Source organism: Sapajus apella, unplaced genomic scaffold, assembly GCF_009761245.1.
Source record: "Sapajus apella isolate SASKATOON/1434 unplaced genomic scaffold, GSC_monkey_1.0 scaffold3, whole genome shotgun sequence".
NCBI lineage: Eukaryota > Metazoa > Chordata > Mammalia > Primates > Cebidae > Sapajus > Sapajus apella.
The window spans coordinates 6,793,845-6,812,247 of NW_022436943.1; the positions used below are offsets into that span (position 1 = coordinate 6,793,845).

At 41.2% G+C, this 18,403-nt stretch overlaps 1 protein-coding gene and 1 pseudogene across 1 annotated transcript in view; both read left to right on the forward strand.

Moving 5' to 3' along the window:
* Positions 1-3,614: 3,614 nt before the first annotated feature.
* LOC116529825 lies at positions 3,615-11,233 on the forward strand (annotated as a pseudogene).
* The window catches only part of CDH17 (cadherin 17), a 78,009-nt gene continuing 63,962 nt past the window's right edge, over positions 4,357-18,403 (forward strand). Inside the window, exons 1-2 of the mRNA XM_032249101.1 lie at positions 4,357-4,467; positions 18,242-18,312. Coding sequence (XP_032104992.1) covers positions 18,262-18,312 — 51 coding nt within the window. The 5' untranslated portion in view covers positions 4,357-4,467; positions 18,242-18,261. The remainder of the gene's footprint in view (positions 4,468-18,241; positions 18,313-18,403) is intronic.

Consider the following 18,403-nt stretch of genomic DNA (forward strand, 5'->3'; position numbering starts at 1 on the left):
TTTTTTTTTTTTTTTTTTTTTTTTTTTTTTTTTTTTTTTTGATGGAGCCTCACTCTCACCCAGGCTGGAGTGCAGTGGCAGGATCTCAGCTCACTGCAACCTTCACCTTCTGGGTTCAAGAAATCCTCCTGCCTCAGCTTCCTGAGTTGTTGGGACTACAGGCAAGCGCCACCGTGCTCGGCTAATTTTTGTATTTTTAGTAGAGATGGGGTTTCACCATGTAGGCCAGGATGGACTTTAACACTTGACCTTGTGATCTGCCTGCCTCGGCCTCCCAAAGTGCTGGGATTACAGGTGTGAGCCACCGCACCTGGCGATTCAATGTTTTTTATTTGAAACTAGTGATTCATTTTGTTATTTAAGTTTTAAATCTAGTAATAATTCTCTCAAGTGTTCTGGTTTGCAAAACTGCCAAAACAAAACCCAACAACAGAAAAGCCTCCAAACAAACAAAAACCTCAAACCCAAACAAACTCAAAAGTAAGTATAGGCCGGGCAGGGTGCCTCATGCTTGTATTCCCAGCACTTTGGGAGGCTGAGGTGGGCAGATCTCTAGACCCCAGGAGTTGGAGTCCAGCCTGGGCAACACGGTGAAACACCATCTCTACAAAACATGGGATATGGTGGTGTGTGCCTGTAGTCCCAGCCACTTGGGAGGCTTAGGTGGGAGGATGGCGTGAGCTTGAGGGGCCGAGGCTGTGGTGAGACGAGATTGCACTACTGCACTCTAGCCTGTCGGCCTGTGACAGAGCAAGACCCTGTTTCCAAAAAAGAAAAAGTATAAGAGCTACAGGAAAGTGGAAGCTGTTTTGATTAAATTTATCAGAAAATGGACTCTGTCCTGGCCAGCAAATGTAGTTAATGAAGATTCTGCTTCAGTTTAAAAATAATGACCAGCAGAAAATTAGTTTCACTTCATTCCACTAAATAAATGTGGAACAAAAACTGTGAACTCTAGGTTTCATGAAGTTCAAAATAATTTGCTTTTCTGGGTTCCTATTGGCCTTGGTTGAGCCTGCAGGTAGTCATAACTATTTAGAATTATTGAATTAAATTACTGAATGGAGTTGAGTTCTAAGAAGTATTTATTGAGTGCTAATTGAAGACAAAGTTCCTGCCACCATCAGGGTAACAAGAGTAAGACAGATATTAAGTAATTAAAATATTATTTTACACTTATATTAAGTGATGCTTATGTGTTGATGGACTCATGATAAAATATTCTGAATGTGTAATAAGTAACACATAAAGAACATATAAAATGCAAGTACCTGAAAAATGGAAAAATTTAGCACTCATAGATTCCATTTGGAGTTTTAAAGAATAAAAATAGGCTGAGTGTGGTGGCTCATGCCTGTAATCCCAGCACTTTGGGTGGCCAAGGCTGGTAGACCATCTGAGGTCAGAAGTTCAAAACCAGCCTAGGCAACACCAGCTAATTTTTAAATTTTTTGTAGAGATAGGTTCTATGTTGTATATAAAAATACAAAAAATTAGCAAGGCGTGGTGGTGGGCACCTATAATCCCAGCTTCTCTGGAGGCTGAGGCAGGAGAATCGCTTGAACCTGGGAGGTGGAGGTTGCAGGGAGCCGAGATTGTGCCACTGCACTCCAGCTTTGGGGACAGAGCGAGATTCTGTCTCAAAAATAAAATAGAAAAAGAATCAAAATATTAGGAATATAACATACTTTGACTTTTAGGAATAATTCCAAGTTTTCATAACTTTTTTGCCTGTCTGGGAGACTATCTAGATCTAATTTCTTACTAACAAATGTTCATAAATTATTTATATTCTAGGGATAATATTGGAGGAATTCTTAAAACATGATTATAGACAAAAGTGTTGAAATGTTGTCACCAACATGAAGCTGTGAGTCAAAAGCACAAGCCCAAGTCCTTTCACTTGTTCAGTTTCAGTTTTTTTTGTTTTTTTGGATGTAGTGCTCTGTTGCCCAGGCTGGAGTGCAGTGGCACAATCTCGGCTCACTGCAACCTCTGCCTCTCAGGTTCAGGTGATTCTCCTGAGTCAGCCTCCTGAGTAGCTGGGATTACAGGCACCTGCCACCATGCCTGGATAATTTTTGCATTTTTAGTAGAGATGGGGCTTTACCATGTTGGCCAGGCTGATCTCGAACTCTTGACCTCAGGTAATCTGCCTGCTTCAGCCTCCCAAAGTGCTGGGATTACGGGTGTGAGCCACTGTGCCTGGCATTTGGTGGTTTTTATCCTATAAATCATATCTCCTCTGCTTTGGAAAATTAAATCAGTAATCTTTGTCAATTACATTTTCCTTATTCCTGTTATTCTTATTAGCAAGTCCATTGAACTAGCAATGACTCACTTTTGCATGAAAATGGGTTTCGAAAATGCAGTGGTGGCCACCCTGGAACATGCATGCTCTTACTCTTTGGATTTCATCTGGAAGGATATATAAACCATGTAAGGAATATATGAACAGCTCAGAATCTTGTTAATCTGGTATCCCAGAGAACAGAAATAGCCTCTGTAATTCAGAAATGCAATCACCTGTTAATTTCTCTAATGGGTGGTTTTGGTGTTTTCGGTGTTTAATCAATCTAATTCTTTGAGTTGGAAGCTGGGGGTGAGAGGTAGCATGTGATGTACAGGGGAACTCCATATTGGAACTTGGCCATCTTCCAACAGGAATGGGCTCATGCAGGGATTTCTGACCTTGATTTTTTTATTTATTTTTTATTTATTTATTTATTTTTATGAATCTGGCAGAGTCTATAGTTGTAGTGAATAGTTGCTTTGAATCAGATCAGGGTTGGAGTCCCAATTCTATAGTCAAAAGCTGTGTGACATAGGCAAGAAATAAAACCTCTCTGTGCCCCAATTTTCTATCTGTAAACTGGAATCTACTTTGCAGACATGCTGCAAAGATTAAGTGAGAAAACCAAATTTTAATTGATATGCCAACATGTCACAAACATTGTTACTGATGCTGAAAAACAGTAACTATAAATGGTGTGTATATATATATATATATATATATATATATGCTTTTTATTTTTGAAGAAACTCAAATTTAAAAGCACTTTATTATTTTAAAATTTCCAAAGAAGATCCAAACTTCTTTCTGAGCAGTGCTGTGTGATGAGATGCTTGCCCTTGATTCCAGGAACTGAAACATGTGGCAAGTGGAAGCGATTTGACTTTGTAGAACAAGCACACTTTATTCAGCTAATGGGAGGGCAGAGGTGTGAAGAACGTGAGAAGTGCTTAGCCTGGATAACCTCATTCTCCGAAATGAGTGGTGCTGGCCATGGAACAAAGGAAGAAGGGACCTTGCAGAACCCACCAGTCCAGCAAGGATGCTAACTGCCGGCATGCAACTGGATGGTGTCACTTGCAGTGTCCCGGAATAAATGAGGTTTATTCCCGCAGTGGCTTAGAGCACTCATGAAGCCTTCTCATGAAATCTGGAAAGGAGGGAGCCCTTCTACAGAGTAGGCTGGGCTCCTGTGCTTTCCCTCTGCCAGGTGCACACCTGGAAAGGAATGGAAATCACAACCCCAGCTCAGGAGAAGCCCAGAAATGAGCATGAGAAGGTCCACAGAAACAGGGCCAAGTGTGACACACTGGACGCGAACATGATGTGGATGCTCACCTTCAGTGTGGATTCCCAGAGTGACCGAGGTGTGGAAATCAGGAATCGGTCTAAAAGAAGCCTTGATTTGAGATATCTGAGGGTATTGTCTTTTATTGGTTAATCAAAAACTTCATTTTGATTAGGGAAAAATTACTTGTTCCTAGGTACTTCTGTTCCCTGAATTGTGGGGGGAAAAGGACTTGGTTTGGGTTTGGGTAAAAATTTGCTATCAGTTGTTTCTTGTAGACTTTGGAAGGGACCCTTGGATTTCAGAAGCACGCACAGCTAGATCTCACCTTCCCTCATGTCTTCTGAATCATTTACGATGTCTCTTGTGGCTGGTTATCAATGAACTGTGTCATTGCTCAGAAATGGTGCCCCTGCTCTTTCTTTGGTGTTCGAGATGGAATCTACACAAATATTTGCTGATCAAGTCTCCTGTGCCAAGTGCTGGGGGAGCAAAATATGAACAAAAGTCTTTGATGTCATGGAGATAGTTGAACCCACAAAAAGCTTTTCCACTGGAACTTCTTGTCTTTTCATTGACTTGGCTACATTGAAAAATGTAGATGTTTGTTTTGAGATGGATTAGATGTAAATTACACTTCTTTTGGTACAAAGCCATTTCTTTCCTAGGGTAAATGTAATGACACTTTTTATGATACCCCAGTGGTTCCTGAAGATCAATAAAAAATGTTCATGGTTAATGTTTGACTGAAGCTGAAGGGAGAGGCTGGGAGGCAAAGCAGGGCAGAGGGAGTGTTCCCTGGAGAGATACTCAAGTCGCAGCAAGAGTCTCAACCACTGAATGGGAGACAAGGACTTTTAACCACCATTTTGTTACTTACAGAAAGGTAAGGGATGACATGTCTTACCTGTGTCAGTAACATATTTCTTTCAGAAGGACAAAGTAGATGGAGGGAGGGAACTTAAAAAGCCACTTGACAAATGTTTTCCTTGAGGTGGGCTACGTAGCAAGCAGAGAAGGGAAATTTGTTGCTGGTGTGACAAGTTTTGCTTGTGGAGTGTAATTTTTTTTTTTTTGTAATTTCTTTTCGTTGGGCTCTATTTTATAAATTCATTTGATAAAGTGGCTGGAGTGAAATCAAGCTTGGCAGTGGAATTAAAGGGCAGATTGGGTTCTCTGGTGTTTAAACAAGTATCCCACCCATTCTTTGTGATGAGCGTATAAAAGTGCCTGGTCTTAAGATGCGCTGGGTCTCTTGTATTCTAGAAATTGGGGTTGGAATCGCATTCTCACAAAGCGTGTCATCTCTCAGCATTCTACTTCTCAGAGAATGAGATTCAATTTGGGATTCTTAGAATTGTCTGGGACACAGCAAAGGAGGGGAAGTGCAGAGAAGAAAAGAAGCCTTTTTGTAACAGTACTGGAGTAAGAATTGAAGACAGACGCAGGCAGACCTGCCTACACATGTGAGAGGAGAGGCTGATGTGCATGTTACTCAGCTTCCTGGGCTGCTTTTGGCCGTGGTGGTGGATGTACCACCTGCAAATGTGTGTTTGTTTTTATGTTAAGTCACACATAGCTTACTGGTATCTTTAATGGTCCAGTCTTTACCTCTATCTTGGTCTTTTTTTGATGACAGGTGACTTTATGGTGACAGATGCCCTTTGTGGTAGAGGATGCCAAGCAGCAGATCGGAAGGACACTAAATTAATAATTTCTTGTCATTATTTTTCTTCAAAAACTTAAATAGCAAATGAGGCATTATTTGTAAGAAGAAGAAAAACACATGTTTAGATGAAACGAAGATGCATGCTATTCAGCTCTCACTAGGAAACAAAGCAAGCCCTTTACCGAAGAGGTTTCTAGTGGGTTATAGGGCTGTATGAGTCTTCAGGGTTGGCCAGATAAGTTAGGCCAGTTTGATTACTTTCCAGCCTGTGGGCACAGAACAGAGGGCTGTTACTCTCTGAGCCTTAATTTTTTTTCTCTGTAAAACAGAGACTTGCCTATCCAAGTAGTTACTGAGAAGTAAATTAGGTAAGTAGGTAAAGAGCTTACTATGTTGCTTGGTGCATGGTACACATCCAGTGAATGTTAGCTCTCTGCTCCGTGAAAAAGTTCGAGTAGGTGACTCAGGGCAAATTGAGAAGTTGCTGTCTCATTCTTAAGAAAAATAAGAAAAAAAATCAGTAATGCCATAAAACATTTACAATTATGCAAGAAAGGAACAAATTCTATGTTCAGGAAGTGGGATTCAAAAATATAAGATTGATAAAATGTTTTTGCTTTCATATGTATATATATATATATACACACACATATGTAAATTTACATATACATAAATATATGTATATGTATGAAGCATTTTAAAGCCCCTCCAATGGTTCCCATATAAGTCTTTGGGTGGGGTGCAGGTGTGGCATCCTTTGAAACTCACCCAGATGACCTCTGAAGAAAGTCATCCCTGTTCAAGGTGAAGGTTACATTTCCGGTACCTTCTCTGTTCTCATACAAAACGGAAAATATGGCTGGGTGTGGTGGCTCATTTCTGTAATTCCAGTAATTTGAGAGGCTGAGGAGGGAGAATCACTTGTGTTGGAGCTCAAGACCAGCCTGGGAGACTCTGCCTTCTGTTCAGGGAAATTGAAAATTAGCCAGGAGTGATGGCACTTACCTGTAGTCCTAGCTGCTGGGGAGGCTGAGGTGAGAGGATCCTGTAAGCCCAGGAGTTTGAGGCTGCAGTGAGCCACTGCACTCCAGCCTGGGTGACAGAGTGAGAACCTGTCTCAAAAAAAAAAAAAAAGCCAGATGATGGTGCAAAATATATCCTGGCAGTAAATTTACCTCTACTCTCTCTGTCTGGGTGAGTTTCAAAGCATGCCACACCTGCACCTTACCCAAAGACTTATATGGGAATCATCAGAAGGGCTTTAAAATACATACATATATATATTTAAAAGCAAAACCAATAGTTTTGTTATTCTTTTATTTTTTAATCCCACTTCCTGAACACAGAATTAGTTCCTCTCTTGCATAAAAGTAGATTTTTTAAAATGGCATTATTTCTGTTGTCCAAAACAATTTCTAGAAGGATGTGTCCCTCATTTCTCTTCCACATTAACAGAGACGACTCTGAGGAGGAACGCTGGGCATTGTCCTGCTCCCCGCTCTGGAGGCCGACAAACAGTGCTTGCACAGGAGCTGGTTCACGGGTGGAGACGTATAAAATTGCATTGAGTCAGAAATCCCTGGTGTCAGATGTAGAATGGGGCCAGTTGTTCTGTAACTGCTCGGTGATTATCCAAAGAAAGACATGCTGAGTTTTAAGGAATATCTACTTATTTGTTGCTTGTGAGAACAGACAGGAATGTTTACTTAGGTACAAGAAATATTAACTTAATAAAAGCTGATATTTCTCCAGTGGCTGAGAATTACACTAACATTGAAATTTTTTTTTTCACTTAAGCAATATGTAACAAACTAAGCTATACTTGATTGCTGTCTATGTGGTACAAAGAAAATTTCTCTTCAAATATTCTGTAAGACTGACATGGAATTTTCTCATTTATATTTCTAAGTCATTCATTTTTGGCTATACACTTATTGCTTAAAAATATTAGGACTTGTTCTTAAGTGAGGGACAAAGAATCTAAATGGCAGATTTGTTGTCTTGACATCTAAGCTAAAGATGAGCTCTTCCTCCCCGAGAGGCCGGCGGGCAGAGTGGCTGGGTGCTGGGCCGCTGCATTCACAGCGCTTCCTCAAGCGCTCAAGGCTCAGTTTCTTGCTCTGTGGGGTAACAACAGGCCACATTGTACAATTACTGTGTTGTTCAAGGAAGTTCCTTGAAGTGCGTAGCTAAGCTTGCAATGTTTTGAGCATTTGCTATTTTTTTAAAGTTTCAATGATTTTTAAACCAATTCATGAATGAGATTTCATCATAGTCTGGTACCTTTTATTAAGCAGGATTACATTTATTTTCCCTTCTTCTCTTACCCATCCCAGTTGTCAGTTATGATTTAATTACAGAAATTGGACCCATGAACCTGCCATACTTAAGCATGACTACACATTCTTGTCATTAAAATTCCTGCCTCGGGCCATCTTGCAAATGAATTGGTATTAGAGAAGGTTTTTTTTTTTCGTTTCTTTCTTTAAATCCTTCAGTGTCTAAACCCTATGGGGTGGAATCTAATTTAGATTTACTTCCTACTGAATTTCTAAGGCCAGGATGTGTTGCTTTATTATCTTGACAAAATGCTTATCCATAAACTTTGTATTACATGAAGAAATAAACACTTTGTCAAAAAAATAGTCAAGCCACCTTTTATGAGAAACAGTCATTTCAGTCTTCCTCTTTGGTCCAGGGAAGATGCTTGTGATATTGTTCTGCTAGATCTGGGGGAAAGAGGGTATCCCCCTGCCACCTTTCCAGGGTTTTTGGGATTTATAGCTGCACATGTCAGGGAAGTCAATGATGAAGTCCTTCCTGGCTACCTGCTTAAAATCCATTTATGCCTAGTGTCCCATTATTGGAATGCTAAGCATGTTGGAGTTATTTACATCCTATTGCTCAAGGTCATTGCCAAGGTCTGATTGCAAAAATTCAAAACATTGCAACCTCAGGCATAAATGGGTTATGACATCAGGGAAGTGTCCCAGCGGGATAGTCACTGTTGTCCCTATGTCAGTGGGTTCCCTTTCCTATGACTGCTCTGGGCCCCTCTTCCATTCAACACTGGGATGTTCTGGGAGACTCGGAGAAGAGGCCTTTTCTCCCCAGCTGACCCTTCCCTTGCTCTGTCTTGGGGGAATGCTGGGGGAATGAAAGCCAACCAGGAATGAGCATGACACCTTTCTCAAATATTCCTTGGAAGTCATCCTTTTCTTTAATAAGAATAATTATGCTAGTAATTCCATTACTGGATATATAACCAAAGGATTATAAATCATTCTATTATAAAGACACATGCTCACATATGTTTGTTGCAGCACTATTTACAATAGCAGAGACTTGGAACCAACCCAAAAGCTCATCAATGATAGACTGGATAAAGAAAATGTGGCACATATAATCATGGAATACTATGCAGCCATAAAGAATGAGTTCATGTCCTTTACAGGGACATGAATGAAACTGGAAACCGTCATTATCAGCAAACTAACACAGGGACAGAGAACCAAACACTGCATGGTCTCTCACTCATAAGGTGGAGTTGAACAATGAGAACATGTAGACACAGGGGAAGATCACACACCGGGACCTGTCAGGTTGGTGTGCAAGGGGAGGGAGAGCATTAGGACAAATACCTAATGCATGTGGGGCTTAAAACCTAGATAATGGGTTGATAGGTGCAGAAAACCACCATGGCACATGTGTACCTATGAAAGAAACCTGCATGCTCTGCACATAGATCTTAGAACTTGAAGTAAAAATTTTTTAAAGAAAAACTGAGACAATTTTTAAAAAGAATAATTATGTTAGTAATGTGTATTATAATTGATTATATCAATCTAAACCATTTTAAGTTATCCAGGGGACCATCTAGCCTCCTGTGAGCCATGTTCCTCATGAACCTATTGGTAGAACAAATAACCACCTCCAATTATGCATATGTGTAAATCCAGATTGTCATATACTGACAGATGGGCACATCTATATTACAGAGTTCAATGACAGAAAATCTGGCTTATGTTTTTGTGTGTATGTTCATTCCTCCCTCCCTCCTTTCATCCCTTCTTCCCTGTCTTCCTCTCCTCTCTAAAAACAAGTCATCCAGCTGCCCATTTCCTCCCCACATGGACTAATATGTTTGAAGTGTGAGGCAGAAGCCCAGATTTATACTTGCCTGCTTGTTTCTAGCTTATTAATAGCTACTTTAATTGGGTCCTTAATTTGTCAAAAGTGCAAATTGGTCAGATGCTTCTGTGGTTCTCTAAACTTTGAGTGATGCAATTGGTGCCAGAGATCTGTGAGTCTGACCAAAAAGATGGGCGTGACAGATCTGAACATTACTCGATGAATAATGGTTTGAGCGAGATTTTCATCTGATCTTTATATCTATCTGGGCTTGCCTTATACTTTATGCTGCTCTTAGCAGAATACAGTGAGGAGGAAAAATAAATGGCTCCCAGGATCTTTGGCACTGTTGGGTCCTGGTGGTGGTATGAATTCCTGTCACATCCCTTCCTGCCCACACTACCTTAGGATATTTGAAAACCAATTCTGTAGCTCTATCCTTCTGCAACTTCTTTGTCCTTTGGACCTGCATGGCTCAGCCTTCGCGCTAAGTGAATTATTTTAATTCAAAGCCCTTCATGCTTTATTTTAAAAAAATAACAAGAGATGACTGACTCTAAGATTTGTCTATCACAGCTTTTCATGAAGGGGACAAAAATCAATGCTATGTGTTGACATGTAAATTTGGAGATCTGGGACCTAGAAACTCCTTGTCCTTACTCAAATAAGTGGGCAAATGACAAGAGTGTCTAAACATCACATTCCCATCTTGCAAGTTGGTGGGTGAAAGACTTGAGAAGCCAGATGCTAAGGAGAAAAAAACCTAAAGCTAAGAAGGCTTTTGCCAGTTGCAAGGTGAAAAGGGGAGAACCTCAGGGCTAAAAAGCCCAAGAAGGGGAAGCCTTGCTGCAGCCCAAATCCTGTCCTTATTGGAGGATTTGGCAGATGTTCTGGAATTCATAGCCTCAGTATATTTGGCTATGTATTCCAGAAAGGCCATGTACAAGAGGAAGTACTTAGCTGCTAAGCCCAAGAGTGAAAAGAAGATTCTTGCAACTGTTACAAAACCAGTTGCTGGGGACAAGAATGATGATGCCTGGGTGGTTAAGCTTCACAAAACGCCTCGATATTATCCCACTGGAGATGTGCTTCAAAAGCTGTCCAGCCATGGCAAGAAACTCTGCAGTCAGTGTATGAGAAAACTTAAAGCCAGCATGGCCCCCGGGACCACAGTGCTCATCCTCCCTGGACGCCACCAAGGCAGGAGGGTGGCTTTCCTGGAGCAGCTGGGCAGTAGCTTCTTACTTGTGGCTAAACCTCTGGTCGTCAGTGGAATTCCTCTGTAAAGTACACATCAGAAATTTGTCTTCACCACCTCCATAAAAATTGGTATCAGGGCTGGACGTGGATCCCAGCACTTTGGGAGGCCAAGGCGTGTGGATCACTCGAAGCCAGGAGTTCGAGACCAGCCTGGTCAACATGGCGAAACCCTGTCTCCACTAAAAATACAAAATTTAGCCAGGTGTGGTGGCGCACACCTGTAATCCCAGCTACTTGGGAGGCTGAGGCATGAGAATCACTTGAACCTGGGAGGTGGAGGTTGCAGTGAGCCAAGATGGCACCATTACACTCCAGCCTGGGCATCAGACTGAGGCTGTCTCAAAAAAAAAACCAAAAAACCAAAAACAAAAAACACCTAAGCATTGTGAGAACCCCAAAACATCTTACTGATGCCTACTTTAAGAAGCGGCTGCAGAAGCCTAGACACTAGGAGGGTGAGATCTTCGACACAGAAAAAGAGAAATATGAGACTACAAAGCAGTGCAAGGCTGATCAGAAAGCCGTGGACTGGCAAATTTTACCAAAACTCAAAGCTATTCCTCTGCTCCAGGGCTACCTGTGTGTGCCCTGACAAATGGAATTTAACCTCACAAATTGGTGTTCTAAATTTCTTAAGTAGGACTTAAGTATATAACTGGAAAAAAAAAAAATTCATACTGTTAAGCCTCTTGGGAGCTTGGAGCCTGGTGGGAGAATCGGTGAAGGCTTGGGTGGGCTGCTGGGACACGGAGGGCCCCTCGCTGTCTAATGCCTGAGCAAAGCCTCCTGTGAGGCCACCTCTGCCCTGGGATGGCAGAGCAGGCAAAACCAGAGTTCCCCGGGGTCTTCGTTTGCTAGGGCTGCCTTCACACAATACCGCAGAATGGAGGACTGAAACAGTAGGCATTTGTCAGCTCGGTTCTGGTGGCCAGAAGTCCAAAACCAAGGGAGTGGGAAGGTTGGTTCCTTCTGAGAGCTGTGAAGGAGGGATCTCCTTCGGCCTCTCTCCTTGGCTTGTGGATGCTGTCTGCACATTCCTACAGTGTTCTTTCTTTGTGGATGAATCTGTCTCCAAATCTCTTTCTAGAAGGACGTAAGTCACAGTGAACGGTTAGGGCCCACTCTAACAACCTTATTTTAACTTCATTACCTCTATAGAAACTCCAAAGTCATATTCTGAGGTGCTTGGAAATTAGGACTCCAGCATCTGCTTTGGGGCAGGGGGAGGGAGACACAATTCTACCCATAGCATTTGGATTGATTAAAAAAAGGGAAGATCCCTAAGGTGAAGTGCAGACATGAGAAACAGTGAGACACAGAAATACGTTTGCAGTAGAAATGAACTTCCCGGACCAAGGCAGCCTTTTCCTCCAGGCGGGTGGGGGTGGGTCACGTCAGCATCTGGAAAAAAAGAACAGCTACAAAGCGGGAGTGGGGGAAAAAAAAACCTTTTCAAAGTTTTGTAAAGATCTGTAATGGATGAAATGATACTTGGCGTCTCATCTTCAAGATATTTGTGTTTCAAAGGGAGTGAAAATTAGCCTGGCAGTGTGACCTTGAGCAAGACTCTTCATTTCTATGGTCTTCACTATTTGATTTTCTATCTTTAAGAGGTAGATGGTAATAGCATCTGTTCCATAGAGTTGTTCTGAGAAATCAGCAATGTAATTCACCACCAAGTCTTATTGATGCATGCGGCAAATTGTCTTCTGGCGATGTTGGCTGCCTTTGCCATTATCCTGGCTGGACGCAGATTCAGGCTGTGGCGGGATTCCCATGTCTTCCGTTGTGCGGTGGATTAAATGAGGCACCGCTCCTGCAGGGTAAGCCCAGCAGCCCTGGTTCCCCTCTGCAAGCACACACTCTGGCCTACTATTGAGCAAGTGGTGGTGGTGATGGTGTCCACTGGGTGAGGGGCAGCCACAGTTTTGGAACCAAGGCCTCATTTTCAAAACTTTTTTTTTTTTTTTTTCCTCAGCACCTCTGATCTATGTTGCAAAGGGTATGCTCGGCCTCTCAGATAATTAATTGCCATAGAAACTTTCTGAATTTAGTCCTTGTATCTGAGGGAAATCCTGACAAATGGCAAAAATTCCATGCAGATGGTTGGATCAACTATGACAGGTAGTTGAGATAAAATGGCACAGAGTCCTCTGGAAATCTCTTCCAATTCTTTTCCAAGTAGCATTTGTGAGGAAACCTATGATACGTTGTCTGGCTTGGTGGTTTGGGCAATTTCGGTGATGAAGCATGGCTTCCCATCAGCACCATCATGAGCCAGGGAGTGCCATTCATGAATAGTATTGTGTCCATGGAAGGAGGAAGTGTAGGTGGGAACGGTTTGAGAGACCAAAGTCCTCTTTTGACCTAATCTTAGCATTAGTCTCGTTTGCCTTGGGCTTTGCCTTGCTGCCTCCTTTGGCTGTGACGATGTTGCTGTGGAGGCTGTTTCTAGAATATTTTCATTAGCAGGCCACCAAAAGTTGGGAACTGTGAAGAGAAATGTCTTGTTGGACAATGTTTACAGTTTGACTAAGCAAACATGGGTGGCAAAGTGAATTTTTGACCAATAGCATTCCAAATATGAACTTGCTAAATCTCTTGACTCTCGAAGGTAGGTATTATTATTGTGATCCCTACTTTACAGAGAGTAGACAGGGCCACCAGTCAGCCAGCGGAAGAGTTAGGACCCAAGCTGGCCAGCCTAACCCCCTGGGTCTATGCTTCTAACAACCTCATGGTGTGGTAGATTTGTCCTCAAATAAATCATGGCACCCTACATGAGGCAGTGGAAAGCAACGACTTCTTCCCACTGGAAACCCTTCTGTGAGGGGCAGGCTAAGTGTAAATGAGAAAATAAAGGATAAGTACATTTCTACTTGTACTTCTTAGGTTCCATTCAAACATCTCAGACCGTAGTCTCTCTGAGCATCTGACCAAAGCAAGGCATTCCTTTCATTTTTATTTGCTCTTCTGTCATTCAACTTGTGTTTTTTTTGAAGACTAAAAGTGTTAAAAAGAAAAAAAAAATCAGTTCAAGAAGAGATGATCAATTTCAATCAGTTCTAGGTTATTTACTGAGCAGAAGTCTGTTAGTGTATTTAAGGGGACAACAACTCTTTTCATCAACAATAAAAATGCATTACTTTGCTTCAAAATAAAGCTTTGAATTTTGAATAAGTTTCCTTTAATATATCATGTTTATTCTGAACGCTCTTACAGGTGAGAGCTTTAGGATATTATTTGTTAATATCCTATTAACAAATTAATAGGCTATCCATGTTAGGTAATCACAAATGTTTTAGAATTTATCCAACATCTGATGAGGGCTTGATATATGCAAGGGATAGCAGGAAGAGCCCTGAGAAGTTAAAAAAAATAACAATTTAAAAATAAGGCCTCTACCCTTAAGGATCTTATTTAATAGCGGCAGTAATGCTAACAGATAAATAAATGATTAAAAAATATGATCAGAATTGGCTTTGAGAGGAAGAGACTTCTGGCGGGAAATCAAGGAAGATTTCACGAAGGAAGTAGACTTTAGGTCCTAGCTCCATGAAGGTAGACCCTGTACCCTTTTTCTTGGTACCCTGGTTCTTAGCACAGTATCTGGCACATGCTAGATGTGTAGCTCAATGCTATTTAAATAAATGAGTAAGTTGAAATTAGATGGTAAGGTGTGAGAAGCAGAAATGAGGAAACATCTCCATCTAACCTCATTAAGCAAATCTCCATTGTCCATTTTCTCCGGGCCAGGCCTTGTGCCCGGCGGGGAGAGCAGCAGGTGTGAGAGCTTGGCTGCGGGACAGCTCGGGGTACAAAGTCCATCTGGGTGGAGGCATGACTGGGTGTGGGAAGGGAGTGGCAGATAAGGCTAGAAGAGTTGGAGCAGCATTTGAAAGATCTTGAATACTGAGGAGCTTAGGGAGAAAGATCTCCCAATATGTCATTATTTTTACTCGCATTAAGCAGGTACAGGTTGATAGCTGACCATGTGCATTTTGTCACTATTACAGAAAATTAGTTCCTTAGACTTAATATCAATGTATTCATTTATAAGTGATAATATCATCTTGCAATATGCTAGAACCTGAGGTTGTTACTTGTTTCTATGTGTTTCTAAACCAAGTAAGCAGTCTAAAGCAGTAATGCTCATTTGTTTGTGAGTTAATTCTAAAATGATGCTTGGATATGTCAACCAAATTAATTCTGTTACAAAAGCTAATTTTTAAACATTCAAGGAATTTATGAATCTAGGAATCCCAAAGGGTTTTAATCCTAGCTTTTCCTTAAATTAGCTGTGGAATTTCAGGGCAAGTTGCTTAATTTATATACTATGTATAAATACATATACATATACAATATTTGTATATCTGTATAGCTCTTTCTCTGTCCATGGTCTTTGTCATACATCTACATCTAGATAGCTATCACACTATATAAAGTGCAGTAGACAGAGCTGAAATTCCAGAGTTTAAATTCTGGAATCGATAATCTGGTTGGGGGCAAGGTAATGTCACTTCCTAGCTGTATGGTGTCTTTAGGCAAATTGGTTGACTTTGAACCTCGATTTTTCTCACCTACAAAATAAGAAGAGTAATTCCCAGCTCATGATATCTGAGAAAATCATAAGAGCACAAACTTCTTATTGAGCACTTGCTGTGTATTTTCCATGTGAGGAGACTGAGGTCTGGAAGATGAAGTAGCATATCCAGAGCCGCATAGCTACAGAGATCCAGCTTTCTGACTCCAAGCCTACCTGCTGGGCCACTCTGTTACTATTTTTAATTTTAATTTTTTGAGACAGGGTCTTGCTCTGTTACCCCGGCTGCAGTGCAGTGGCGCAATCATGACCTGCTGCAACCTCTGCCTCCTGGGTATGATCCTCCCACCTCAGGCTCCCAAGTGAAGTGGTGTCATTGTCTGGGGTAAATACCAAAGGTCTGTGATCTCAGAGCAGGGAAATAGAAAACCCGGACACGCAAAAAGTGAGTTTAAGAGCAGAGGTTTCCCTCCCTGTGTCCATTGGGGTCAGTTGGGGGGAAATAGGGGAGGGAAGGTGGGGTGTGGGGAGCTGGGGAGAGATAGCAAGGGGAGAAATGCCAGATGTAGGTGATGGGGATGAAGGCAGCAAATCACACTGCCACGTGTGTACCTATGCAACAATTTTGCATGTTCTTCACATGTACCCCAAAACCTAAAATGCAATGAAATAAATAAATGGAGAGGGGGCGGAAAGAGCAGAGGTTTAATAGGCAAAAGAAAGAAAGAAGAATAGCTCTGTCTCCTGCAGAGAGAAGGGAGCGCCCAAGTGGGTCTTCAGGTTTCATGGTGAAATGCATGTGTTTTTTGTTTTGTTTTGGTTTGGTTTTGAGTCTTGCTCTGTCGCGCAGGTAGGAGTGCAGTGGCATGATCTTGGGCTCACTGCAACTCCACCTCCCCGGTTCAAGCAATTATCCTGCCTCAACCTCCAAAGTAGCTGGGACTACATGTGTGCACCACCATGCTGGCTAATTTTAGTAGAGACAGGGTTTCACAATGTGAGGCTGGTCTCGAACTCCTGACCTCAGGCAATCCACCCCTATATCCTTGGTGATGCTTTATAAAGGATTGTTTCTTTATCTCCCAGTACATTAGTGAGGCTAGAATGAAATGGCATTTTTACCCTTTAAAGTTCAAATATAAGTTAAGTAAATGTAGGCTATGTAAAATTTTCAGGATGTAAATTTTTAGAGTGGTTAAAATGTTATGAATTTTTTTCCATGCTGGTGATATTAGTGGCATGTGTGTTCCATATAGAAAACCTTAGTTCAACCATTGTGGAAGACAGTGTGGTGATTCCTCAAGGACTTAGAAATAGAAATTCCATTTGACCCAGCAATCCCATTACTGGGTATATATCCAAAGAATTATAAATTGTTCTATTATAAAGACACATGCACACGTATGTTCATTGCGGCACTGTTTACAATAGCAAAGACCTGGAACCAACCCAAATGCCCATTGATGATAGACTGGACAAGGAAAATGTGGCACATGTACACCATGGAATACTATGCAGCCATAAAAAAAGATAAGCTCATGTCCTTTGTAGGGACATGAATGAATGTGGAAACCATCATTCTCAGCAAACTGACATAAGAACAGAAAAGCAAACACAGCATGTTCTCACTCATAGGTGGGTGTTGAACAATGAGAACACATGGACACAGTGAGGGGAGCATCATACACTGAGGTCTGTTGGGGGGGAATAAGGGAGGGAGAATGGGGGATAGGGAGGTTTGGGAGGGATAACAGGGAGAAATCCCATATATAGGTGACAGGGGGATGGAGGCAGCAAACCACATTGCCATGTATGTACCTATGCAACAATCCTGCCTGTTCTGCACATGTGCCCTAGAACCTAAAGTGCAATACAATATGTATACTAAAAAATATAAAATTAAAATATAAATAAAGTAGTAAAACCCTTTAAATAATAAAGAATAAGATGATGAAATAAACCAAGATTATTCATAATCTCTAGAGATAAGAAAGTGATTGGAATTTTAGTGAAATAAATACATTTAAAAAATTTCCTTGACTTTCTTTTTTGGTGGTGGAGGGGACAGTCCAAACTTAACAACAGGCAACAACACTGTTTTTCAGGACATGGGGAAAATTTATCTCACACATTAAAATCAATTAGTCATGACATGTCTCAGGGTGAAAGTTATCATCTCTGTGAAATGGGAAGCCTTAAGGAGGAAAGAAAAAATAATATTGGACAGGAGAGAATGAGGACAGAGTTCAGATTTTTGTTTGATCTCTTCTGGAATAGTAAGAAGTACATTTTTTTCTTAGGTTTATTATATAGGTAATGATAATATCTGGAAGACCAAAAAGGTAGCTGGTGATGCCTTTGAAGAATTGTGAGCATTCCTGAGTTCTTTTCACTTAAGGAGACTCATATGTTTGTGGCTTTGAATCAAAATGTTTATATCTAGTTATGCTGGCATTTGCCAAAATACATTTTCTCCATCCATATAATAAGAGTGAAAACAATATTTTGCTGGCTGGGTGCAGTGGCTCATACCTGTAATCCCAGGACTGTGAGAGGCCAAGGCAGGAGTTCAAGACCAGCCTGGCCAACATAGTGAAATCCTGTCTCTACTAAAAATACAAAGATTAGCCAGGCATAGTGATGTAATCCCAGCTACCTGGCTTGAACCCAAGAGGCGGAGGTTGCAGTGGGATGAGATTGCACCACTGCATCCATCCTGGATGACAGACTTAGACTCTGTCTTAAAAAAACAAACAAAAAAACACATATTGCCTATTATTTAATATGCTTAAATGAAGAAGATCATAACAGAGCAAAGCATGCGAGAAATGGAACCATCATGAGCATGTTTTGAGATGTTGGCTTGCATACTACTATGGATGATGTGCATGAAGCTTCTAGAAGACTGGGCTGCTCCATACAGAGAAGAGCCTGGCCTTTTGGGGTATCATTTTACTAGGTTTATAACTGGATATCATACATTGATTCTTACTGATTGGAAAGACATAACTTTAACAGACTAGTAACTAACCACTTTTATCTCTGGCTTATTCACAGGAATTTGAATAAAGAAAACTATGATACCTCAGGTCCATCTTCACTCCCTGTGTCTTCTCATACTTTATTTGGTAAGTGAAATGGGTGTTCTTCTCTATTTATTTACTAGAATATTTTCTGCTACTTTATACCCCATACCAGGGAAACAATGGCTATTATTAC